This window comes from Pimephales promelas, chromosome 15 (genome assembly GCF_988280905.1).
Source record: "Pimephales promelas chromosome 15, fPimPro1.hap1.1, whole genome shotgun sequence".
Lineage (NCBI taxonomy): Eukaryota > Metazoa > Chordata > Actinopteri > Cypriniformes > Leuciscidae > Pimephales > Pimephales promelas.
The window spans coordinates 35,902,374-35,914,036 of record NC_142783.1 but is presented as its reverse complement, the minus strand read 5'-3'; the positions used below and the strand labels follow the sequence as shown (position 1 = coordinate 35,914,036).

At 39.3% G+C, this 11,663-nt stretch overlaps 1 protein-coding gene across 2 annotated transcripts; it reads right to left on the bottom strand.

Moving 5' to 3' along the window:
• Positions 1-488: 488 nt before the first annotated feature.
• On the bottom strand, positions 489-11,521 carry pole2 (polymerase (DNA directed), epsilon 2). 2 transcript variants are annotated; one of them, XM_089120656.1, is made up of 19 exons: positions 11,371-11,521; positions 11,181-11,281; positions 10,999-11,074; positions 10,695-10,772; positions 8,901-8,994; positions 8,343-8,417; positions 8,173-8,256; positions 7,854-7,921; positions 7,738-7,775; positions 6,885-6,957; positions 6,633-6,805; positions 5,741-5,830; positions 5,588-5,642; positions 1,684-1,743; positions 1,497-1,574; positions 1,308-1,416; positions 972-1,148; positions 766-833; positions 489-674 (listed from the first exon to the last, which is right to left on the bottom strand). In XM_089120656.1, exons 1-19 carry the CDS (start codon positions 11,442-11,444, stop codon positions 656-658), a joined length of 1,590 nt encoding a protein of 529 aa, XP_088976782.1. In that variant the 5' UTR covers positions 11,445-11,521; the 3' UTR covers positions 489-655. The 2 variants fall into 2 exon arrangements, with proteins under 2 accessions (XP_088976782.1, XP_039525375.2); XM_039669441.2 differs by lacking the exons at positions 11,181-11,281; positions 11,371-11,521 and having other exon boundaries at positions 7,738-7,786; positions 7,865-7,921; positions 10,999-11,092.
• Positions 11,522-11,663: the final 142 nt, after the last annotated feature.

The following is an 11,663-nucleotide window of genomic DNA, read 5'->3' as shown; positions in this document are numbered from 1 at the left end:
TCATTGAATGATTTGCCTGTTATAACTGTAAAGCTGCTTGGAAACACAATCTGTACTGTATAAAGCACCACTGACTGTAGATATTATAAAGCTGGCTGGACTCGGCCGGACCAACATGAAGACCCGATGCTGAGGCAGAACGAATCTCTCGGACTGATTCTCAATGGAACAAGCTTTTCATTTAGAGTTTGCTTTGCCCTTTTGCAGTTGGACTGCTTTATTTTTACATTGTCCAAGTCATGAATATACAGAGACATCCAACACTATAATAAATACTGTACTTGCGGTACACAGTATAAAATAGATTCACCATTCTTTGTACTTTCTATACTTTTTTTTATACCCAAGTGCAAAATGTTTAGATGCACCCAAGACTTCATGTATACTAGATACTGTATATGTGATTATAAGCAAACTAAGACATGATCCACATGTGCATAGACATGTTGAAGAAATAAGCCTGAAATGAATTCAACAACCATATTTTTGTTATATTTATTTAACTTTAAAAGTGCATCAACACAATCAAATCAAACAACCATATGGAATTGTTGTAACAGTCTAAAAAGAAATGTACATGTTAAAGACTGCAACGGAAATGACAAAATTAAAAACAGGAAGCACATAAAGTGTGATATTCCATGAATCTTCTGGTTTAAAGCCCTTGCAATTTGCTGTAAAACGAACAATGAGAAATCTGAGGGTTTATATTCAAAGCAGTCTTCTCAAAAGAGTAAATGTTAATGTCTTTCTCAATGATCATACCTGTCTTCCACTGTTCTGTTGGACGGATAGTACACCTTAAAGGAGAATCCACTTTTCGGAAAAGAACCCTGAAAGATTAAGACATCAACAGATTTCACATCTAACACCCTGATTAGTCCCCATCAGTCCAGCCATACTACATATATCACTCTCTCTCACACACACACACACACACACACACACACACACAGCTGTGGCTTGAGTACCGGGTTGATGCACAGGCAGTCTGTGTTGGAGACGTTGAAAGGGTCGTATTTATCAGCGAAGACGATGACATCAGGAACGGGATAAACGTGTAAGGCGTAATCATACGCCCAGTACACCGGACACACGTAGAGCGGGAGCGGCGTCAGGTGACCTTGTGACAGGATGGTTTTCACAAACTGTTGTAAAAAATGGAAAATTCACCAAACGGATGAAACTTACTGCATGTCGTCAAGCATTTTAGTGTATTGTAAAAGTAATCCATATGAATCGAGTGGTTTAGTCAAATTGTTTTCTATGATGAACCGATTGAATACGCGTGTAAAGCTCAGGCTCACGTGCGAAGGGATATCCAGGTTGCTGCTTGGGAGTCGAACACAGTTTCGGCACATCTTGTTGACGAGGTCCTCTCGAATCACCACCATCTCTTGACTGCAGTACTGTATCCTGAAACAGGAAGAGAAGCGTGATCACCGAATGATGATGATGAAGAGCAACGGTAGCGCAGCACACGTCGGCTAGCTCACCTGCAGGGGTTGGTGGTGAAGACGGAGAACGGCACGCGCTCTCTGAACTCCTCTGTGAGATGCTCCGCCAGCGGAGGTCTGTACACACAAAGACATTTCACACAGACGGTGACTGACTCCAACACAAATGAAGAAGGTTCAGCGTGAGGATGATGATGATGATGAAACACTGGTCCTAACACTATACCTGGGCAGGACCGTGCCGGGCCCCGGGTCTTCTGGTCCAGGAACAAACACAAAACGACTGCTGCAAAAACACATTGAAAGGGAGTCAGTGAAGTCTAACCCTAACCGGACTCAAGCTTCGCGGGCCCGTCGCCGGGCAGTGCCCCCCAAACTACTCGCCGTGCCCACCCACTCAAAAGCATTTTAGATATTTATGTTTGTAATAACTGTCAAGTAAAGCTTAGTCGTTTCCGCAGAACTTATCTCACAGGAACGCCGGTAAGCTCTAGAATGGTAAGAAAGTATAACATTATCTTCAGAAATGATTTAGAAATTCATTATTCAACACATTATTAGACAGAACGTACCTTGAAATATAATAGTCTTCATAAATGACTGTTAAAACATCCCAAAACAGCACCCAAACCTTACAAAGACCTACCTCATTAATTATTCACATTCAACAGCCAATGGCAAGTCTCCAGCAGCAGACCTTTCAATTTGTTATTTTTGTGTTAGTATTTTTATTTCTTCAAATTACAATATGCAGTTTGTGTGCAAGTATAAATAAATCATAAAACTGTGCAATTCATTTAGTTAAGCATATAGTATTGTTTATACGTAATTCCTTTGCGCAGCTGCACACTGCATGCAAGCTGAGAATCAAACTCTGGTTTTGTAGAAAAGCTTATGCTAAGAAGTAGTTTAAAGTTTAATCGTTGACAAAGACGACTTTGACCAACAACAACGCGCGTGGAGACGACTCTGGAGCTAATGAGATGGTAGGAATGGAGAATTTGTCTTCTACATTGCTACATTTTTATTGCAGTATTTTATGCATTGCTTTTATTATTGCTGTATTGTTGGTGGAAACCAGGTGCTTTTGTGACTCATATTTATGAAGTGTAGAGTCATAAATCAAATTGGTTTTGCCGTAGTATTACTTTGGACTGTGATGAACGTAATGATATTACGTTGATTGTGCCTATTACTCAAGAAAGCCACTGTGACGAACTATGCAGATTAACAAAAATTATAGGCTACTAGCTAAATGTGGAAATGTTAAGAGAAAATAAACAGAGACTTGAGATCATACGGTGAAGTATTTTATTTGAATAAAATGAACAAAACAAGACTATTGTGGTCTATTTTAGTTATAGCCTAATATGAGTTGTTGTTTTGGTCTGTCTCAGATCATTAAAAAAAGTGTGGCGGCCCTGACTGTGCGTCATCAGAAAACTAAACCTTTGTCTTAAAGAGCATATTGCAGGTAAAAAAAAATTCTCAATTTATAGATAACCTTGTATGAAAATACTATATGAAAAGTTAACCCTCAGGTGCTCTTCGGTCATTTCTGACCGAAAAAAATTTTGAAATGTTAAAAATCACAGCTTCATCGGAATTTTACAAAACTTGGTGACTTTTATTCCATCGGGTATGTGAACACACAAAAAAATTGAGGTCATGATCTGAGCATGCTAAGTCACAATTGTGCTCTTCGGTCAAAAATGACCGACCATAGGAAATGAATGGGAAATTGACAAAAACACAAAAACTTTGAGAATTTTTGTGTGTACAATCTACAAATCGGCCACAATGCAGAAAAAAGTGCTCAGCATTGAAGGGGTGACACTCTAAAACATCAAGAGTGCAAAACAGACATACCCACCCCTACACACACACACACTTTTATACACAAAAACACCAATAAATTGTGAGTAAAAAATCTGTTTTGAATTTCTAAAAAATCACTGCTTCATCAGAAAATTACGAAACTTCGTGACTTTTATGGCAACATGTATGTGAACACACAAAACAATTGAGGTCATGATTCGAGCACTTTAAGTGGTCGTAAAAAAATGAGATACACTTCTGCTCTTCTGTCAAACATGACCGACCATAGGAAATGAATGGGAAATTGACAAAAACAACAATCTACAACTTCAAACTACAATTTGCAATCTACAAATTGGCCATGATGCAGAAAAAAAGTGCTCAACAATGAAGGGGTGACACTCTAAAACATCAAGATTGCGATATTGACACTCACCCACACTCACAAACAGACGCACACACGCACAAATAAACACACACCTATATGAACCACTGTGTCTGTAAAAGAGCAATGTTGTGAGAATATGTGAAATCTGTTCAATAATTCAGTCATAATGCAGGAAAAGCTCACAGCAGTGAAGGGGTGACACTAACTTCAATACTGAAATTAACACACACACACACCTATAACAAAAAAAATAAGTAAACGTGTCCATGAACAGCTGGGGAATTCACATGCCTCTCCATAGAGAACTGTACATTTCATCTAGTGGTTACAACATGGTTCTACGCTTTCTCTCCATACTCTTACCAGATGGCGCTAATCTAATTTTTTGGAAGGCCTAGTCTCTATTTTAACCTAAAATACTGCTTAAAAAAAAATTAAATAAAAAATGTATATATATAAAAAAGTTTGTATTATTTTCAATGGCAAAAATGGACCATAAATATTGCATAAATATTAAAAAGTAACATCAAATTGGCTCAAAATACAAAATTAAAGGAAAAAATATAACTGAACAAAAATAAATTGCATTGGTTTTACTGGGATGGAGAAAGTTTCATTTTTAGGTGTCCGGTCACTTTTGACCGGGAAGATAACAAGTGTGACTTCGAAACGAAGGCTAGTGATTACACCATGATTCTATGCTTTTTCTCTATACTGTAACTAGATGGTGCTAATTTTCTTCAAAAAATATTTTTTTTCTGAAGGCCAAGACGCTATAGTATACTAAAATACAGCATTCATAATTTAAAAAAAAAAAATTATATATATTTAGAAAAATATATATACTTTTTCATGGCAAAAATAAACCACAAATATTGCATAAATATTAATAAATTCAATCAAACTGTCTCAAAATACTAAATTAAAAAGAATAAATATTATAGAACAAAAATAAATTGCATTGGTTTTACTGGGATGGAGAAAGTTTCATTTTTAGGTGTCCGGTCACTTTTGACCGGGAAGATAACAAGTGTGACTCCGAAACGAAGAGCACCTGAGGGTTAAAGTAGGGTTTAAAATGTTTTAAAACAACAGAAGGGCACTAAATTAGTAGATAAAGTGAACGTTTCTTGGACTGCTCGTAAAAACGGCTTTTTGTTTCAACATCGCGTCATGTTACGTCACGTTAGGACGCGTCGGCCTCGGCTCGGTGCAGAGTCGGCTGGTGTTCAGTGACAGCGCTCGTCAGTAAGTGTGCTCTCGGTAGTTTTTGTATTTTAATTTATCACCGTCATGGTAAATTATTGTGTTTGTGGAGGTTGCAAAAACTCCGGCCTGTCAGGACTTCAAGTTCGAGTCCACAAGTTTCCATTACAAGAAAAGGGAGATTTAATAGTACATTTAATAGTATAAATCTACCCTAAACATACTAATGTCTGCTGGCCTGTAATAGGATCATAATAATCTGTACAGTATTGTGAGCACAGTGTATATCGTTAGCGAACGTGTATATCTATAAGCACGTCTCTCACCAAAAGACACCTGTCCTGTTGTCCACTGGTTCTCCTCACGCCACAGCCCGTTCTGTCTAACATTATCCGGGCCTGAATCTCTTTAGCATAGCAGGCTCATAACTTTATGGCTTGGTCCGTCATACGAAGATTTCCTCAGCGTCCGAAATGTCATCGCGATCCGTTGTTTTCCTGTTGTGTGAATCGACCGCTCTCCCGCTCATTACGTCACGGCCATTTTCAGACGCGGAAGTCAAATTTTCTCACAAAAACGACTCCAGAAGCATAGCGTATTTAAAAGTATATTTTAAAGAAAATCTAGTTCCTACATTATTTTTCTATGCATTGACTTGTTGGGTCCTCTAACCTGCAATATGCCCTTTAAGCTTTCAGGTTCAAGTAAAATATCTTACCTGTTGTGAATGCTGGGAAACTCACAAATCAGATCAGCAAGGGCTTTAAAAGAATCTGAAAAATAAAAATAAAAACATTGTTACACTATGAACAGTTAATGTTCCTTTACAACATGATTGTGCACAAGCAAAAGCTCTTGGGAGATGTGGAACCTTTGAGTGTTTGGAGCTGGTTCCTGCCGTAAGGAGCGGAGGAGAAGTTCCCACAGAAGATGAAGCATGTGGGCGGCATGGCGGAGTATCCTGCAGCAAACACACACACACACACCAGGAGAAGAGGGTGCGCTTACTCAAGGAAAAGCCTTTCACTGCACCTCTCCTTTTATCATCATCATCATCATCATCATCACACTTTGGCATATTGGGTTCAAAATTAAATCACAATCGCAGTCCACATTATTATTAATATTCATTCCTCATATTACTTATTATTAATATAAATGCCTATTCAAACTATAAGAAATTATAATCTGCTCCGATCCAACTTCCACTCCAATATTCATATATATATATATATATATATATATATATATATATATGTGTGTGCGTTGTGTACCTTGCCACTGCTATGCTGTAATAAACTTCATTTTTGAAATTTTCAACAACCACATTATTTTTATTACAAAGCTCAACTACTCAATTAGTGATGCTGACTAGTGGTTTAAATATTTTTAGCAGTGGCCAAACAATATTGCCAATGCTGATATCAATATCTAGAAAGCATAGTAAATATTTACATAGTAAAATTCAAAGATTTTGTTGGAAAGAAAAGACAACAGAATAATTATTCAAACGAGAAACAGAAGCAGTCGAACATGTACATCATTCTGAATTAGCAACTGAAGGCAGATCAGGTCATTAACTGCTGCGATTTCACCTTGAAAGTCCTGTTATACGTTCGGTTCGGTCTTAAACACAGGGACAAACACATTTCAACCATCAGGTTTGTAAACGACAAGGCTAAATGTACTTGATCTGGAAGTGTGTTTAGAGCTTGTTTTCGGTAGTTTGTCTAACATTAAACTGGATCACAAAGAATCCAAACCTGAGAACATGGTGTGTATCTTCTCCAGGACCTCCACACGGTCCAGCCACACATCCGACACCATCACAAACATGGCGTCTTCATTCTCCTCCTCCAGCTGCTTGAGTTTGGCTGACGCTTGGACCGCAGTGGTGGACGGCCCACCAAAGAAGTTTATATTGCCATAATATGCCCTGTACGCAGACAAGAAAACACCATGTGGATGTAGAACCATGTGAGCTAAAGTTACAGTGAATAACAGCTAATACACACCTGGTGAAAGAAGAGGGTTCTGTGGGTGGGAACCCAAACGCGTTGACGTGGAACACAGAATCCTCGTACCATCCTGGGAATACAGACAGAACATGTGATTATAGAGATCAGAACATGTGATTACAGAGATCCGATCATGTGATTACAGAGATCAGATCATGTGATTATAGAGATCAGATCATGTGATGACAGAGATCAGATCATGTGATGACAGAGATCAGATCATGTGATGACAGAGATCAGATCATGTGATTACAGAGATCAGATCATGTGATGACAGAGATCAGATATCATGTGATGACAGAGATCAGATCATGTGATGACAGAGATCAGATCATGTGATTATAGAGATCAGATCATGTGATGACAGAGATCAGATCATGTGATTACAGAGATCAGATCATGTGATTATAGAGATCAGATCATGTGATGACAGAGATCAGATCATGTGATGACAGAGATCAGATCATGTGATGACAGAGATCAGATCATGTGATGACAGAGATCAGATCATGTGATTATAGAGATCAGATCATGTGATGACAGAGATCAGATCATGTGATGACAGAGATCAGATCATGTGATGACAGAGATCAGATCATGTGATGACAGAGATCAGATCATGTGATTATAGAGATCAGATCATGTGATTACAGAGATCAGATCATGTGATTACAGAGATCAGATCATGTGATTACAGAGATCAGATCATGTGATTATAGAGATCAGATCATGTGATGACAGAGATCAGATCATGTGATGACAGAGATCAGATCATGTGATGACAGAGATCAGATCATGTGATTACAGAGATCAGGGTCTGGAGTTGGACGGCAGCGGGACAGAGACTCACCCTCAGCCAGAACGAAGCAGGACTCTGTGTAAAGGCCGCTGTGAAACTGGTGTGAGCGTTAAGGAACAAACGGAAACATCCTGTAAGACAGCAGCACGTGTGACCATGACAAACACAGGAAGGATATTGCCTTTGATATGTTGAGCTGCACTGTGCCGCTGACGTCCTCCAGGTAGAACTTGCCCTGAAAGAACCGAGGATGGAGATTTATCAACATCTGGAGTCAGGAAGCAAGTGTTCTGAAAAGTTAAAGCATCTATATTTTCCATCACAGATCAATACTCGCTGATGTGTGTGTGTTCAATACTTGCTAATGTATATGTGTGTGTGTTCAATACTCGCTGATGTATGTGTGTGTGTGTGTGTGTGGGGAACACCATACTTGGCTACACTACACCTCACTCCACAGCTGAAGACAGCACGAGTGTGTGATACCTCTTTCAGCTGTGTGATCATGCCGAGGACGATCACTTCTCCGACTTTAGCTGTGCTGCCCAGCAGAGCTTCCACCGTCTTCAGCTGTAATACGAAGAGCTGGATCAGTCACAGGTCGTCAAGCAGCGACACACACATCTCTTACAACGGTGAGGGATGCTCATGTTTACCTGGAACTTGTTTCTCCCTTCATCTACAGTTGAACCAATAACCGGAGGAGTGAAGAGCTCGTGCCTGTGTGTTCGCTGTCACACAGATCATGAGAAAGAAACTCGGTTTACGTGTGTGTGTGTGTGCTGTGATTTCTCCACTACGACCCTCACTGACACTCACCCTGATAATCAAGCGGCTCTTATTATACTGGTTCATTTAGTACATATTTATACACTGCAAATGAAGATAAAAACACTAGTTTTCTAATGTGCTCAGTGTGACTATTAGGCATGAAGATATTATAAACTTTAGGAGTTTCTGTGAAGCGGCTTTGAAACGATGCGTGTTGTGAAAGCGCTATAGACATGACCGACTCGTTTCAGGGCAGCGCTTGATTGACAGGTGAGTGTTCAGTCATTCACAATGCATTACAATCACAGCGGTCACATGACGTCCTGAATAACTGCACAGTGAAGCCTGTGTCCATCTGTGTTTGTGATCGTATAATTCTACACGCTGTGATTGAGGAGATCATGATATCAGTTGAGATAATAAAGGCAGATATGAGGCCTTGCCTGTTGCAGGATGGTGTATCGCTCTCGGAAGAGCTCGGCTTTATCTCTGGACTCGCCGCACAGCTTCGGCACCGCATGAGTCGTCATGCCGACACTAAACCAGCCACACACACACACACACACAGAGAGAAGCGCAAGTCTGCATTCACACATGACCTGAACACATCGCCTACAAAGTACATGGCGTTTATGAATATTGTTATATATATATGTATATATATATATATATATACACACATGTATATACACACACATATATATATATATATATTAGGGGTGGCACGGTACATGAAAAAACACCCGAACCGTTCGGTTCGCTTGTCTCGGTTCGGAGCGTGTGTGCGTCTCACGGTTCGACGCATGCGCAATGTAACCTCGTGCCCGTATGTGACGTGTGTTTTCTTTTCGCGCGACATAAGCTTGTTTGACTTGGACCGGCGCTGCACAGAGCGACCGGTAAATAACATCACACTAGAGCGGGAACGACGGCTCCGTCACTCACTTTCGCGGTATTTGATGTCATTACCGATCGCTCTGTGCAGCGCCGGTTCAAGTTAGTAAACAAGCCAGTAAAAGTGGAGTATGGAGCGCTGCAGGTCACGGCACGCGGAGAAATGGCAAGTGGGAGAGATGAGGGAGTTGGAGGATGCGCCAGCGTCCTATAAGTCTATAAGTCCGGTGTGTGGGGACATTTTTGATTTCATGTTATGGTATTTTAATATAACGTTACAGTGGCACTTTATGTTTAGATAAGAGCTTCAGTCAAATGTTTCCAAATCCTGCACTTTAATTTAAACTGAAAAAAAGGTACCCTCACTTTTTGGGAATAGAAGCATTGTTGATACTGTTTTTTGTGTTGAGGTTGAACTTTTCACTTTATGTTTATGGCCTTTGCTATTTCTATAGCCTAATTATAGGCAATAAGGTTTCATGTATATTGACTTATTCATAAAAGACAGTGTAGTTCCTCTTTTTTTCTTTTAAAAGATAGAATTTTTGTAAGAGCTACAAAAGTTGTCAGTTCATAAATGCAAGTTAATTTCTTTGTGTAAATAAGATTTGTGTGATAAAAATGCACAAGTTCTTGTAGAGATAGTGATACACATTCTCCTTTTTTTTGCCAAATAAACGAAAAGCATGTCAATTTCTTCTCTCTTGCTGTATCTAAATCTCACCTAGCTTTCCTCTGAGATAGTCCCAACATGTGCTTAAAGTCAAAGAGTCAAATTCAGTTTGTGCATGATTGCATGAATATAATTTTTTTTATACTGTATCCTAAAGTGTGGATAATTAAGCTATAGATCACATGCTGAAGTACATTTCTGAAGTGTTAAAGATTAAAAGAAAAAAATAACAAGAACCGTACAGAACCGAAAACCGTGACACTAAAACCGTGATACAAACCGAACCGTCGGTTTCATGAACCGTGCCACCCCTAATATATATATATATACATATATACATATTGTTGATATTGTTCAATAAAACAATTGTTTTCAGTAATAGAAATAAAGCTAAAATAAAATAGAACATTCCTTGGATTTAAGATGAAGTAATAAATGACTAAAACTGAAATTAAAATGAATTAAATCTATATAATAATCATAATGATGTAAAAAGTACATACATTTGTAAATGTGAAAATAATTAAAATAATTGAACAATTGAAAATAAATCAAATTATTAATAAATACCATAATAGAACATAAATAATATTAAAATTCCACTGTTAACACTCAAAAAACAAACCACATGCACTTGATTAGCATATAATGTTGTTTAATGATTCCTTACTGCACAAATTTCTTCCTCTCTGAGCTGAAGACGAATCGAGGAACATCGAAGGCTCCGATAATGTTGAAAACGTTATCACTGAAACCAAGAACATGAACGTGAACGTGGCAGTAAAATCCTATAGAGTTAGATGTGTGCGTGTGTGTGAGACATTGTTTGTGAGAGAGAGTGTTTGTATTACATGGTCTCATCACAGGACTGACTGCAGTGTGTGTGTGTGTGTGTGTGTGTGTGTGTGTGTGTGTGTGTGTGTGTGTGTGTGTGTGTGTGTGTGTGTGTGTGTGTGTGTGTGTGTGTGTCTTACATGGTCTCATCACACGACTGACTGCAGTCCTGAACAGCCGCTTCTGCCACAGACAGTTCAATCATACTGGAGGACACTGACAACACAGACAGAACTCATCATCATAACAACAATCATCATCAAAACAATAACAATCATCATCATGATGATGATGATGGTGGTGGTGGTAAAAACAGACATACGAGGCTGCTTTTCAACAGCATCTAAGATTCTCTCCAGAACTTCATCCAGATCCGCGTCACTGACGGACTCCAGAACCTGCAGCAGAAACCGGCTGGACTCCCTGCGGGGGAAACACGAATCATCACTGCACAACAACCCTGGCGAACACGGCGCGAATAAACCAATGTTGATGAACTGAGCTCCACGTACGGTCGCAGGATTAATCCGCGCATTTTAAATCCCGCGCTCACTTTCAGCTTCACTCTGCGCGCGTCCATCTTCATCTACCGCTCCCGCGCTACTGGCGCTTCCGGAACATCGCACGTCAAAATAAAAGCCGCGTTTAGTTCCTCAGCTACAGTTACATTACTACACCTTTCAAAATAAAAGCCGTGTTTAGTTCCTCAGCTACAGTTACATTACTACACCTTTCAAAATAAAAGCCGCGTTTAGTTCCTCAGCTACAGTTACATTACTACACCTTTCAAAATAAAAGCCGTGTT

Excerpts from the sequence above, each read along its gene's own strand:
- pole2 (XM_089120656.1), bottom strand. The coding sequence starts at position 11,444 with ATGAAGATGGACGCGCGCAGAGTGAAGCTGAAAGTGAGCGCGGGATTT. Across the intron at positions 8,257-8,342 it reads AAGGGAGAAACAAGTTCCAG|CTGAAGACGGTGGAAGCTCT; the intron begins GTAAACATGAGC and ends TTCGTATTACAG. Across the intron at positions 1,149-1,307 it reads ACCTGGATATCCCTTCGCAC|TTTGTGAAAACCATCCTGTC; the intron begins GTGAGCCTGAGC and ends TTTTTACAACAG.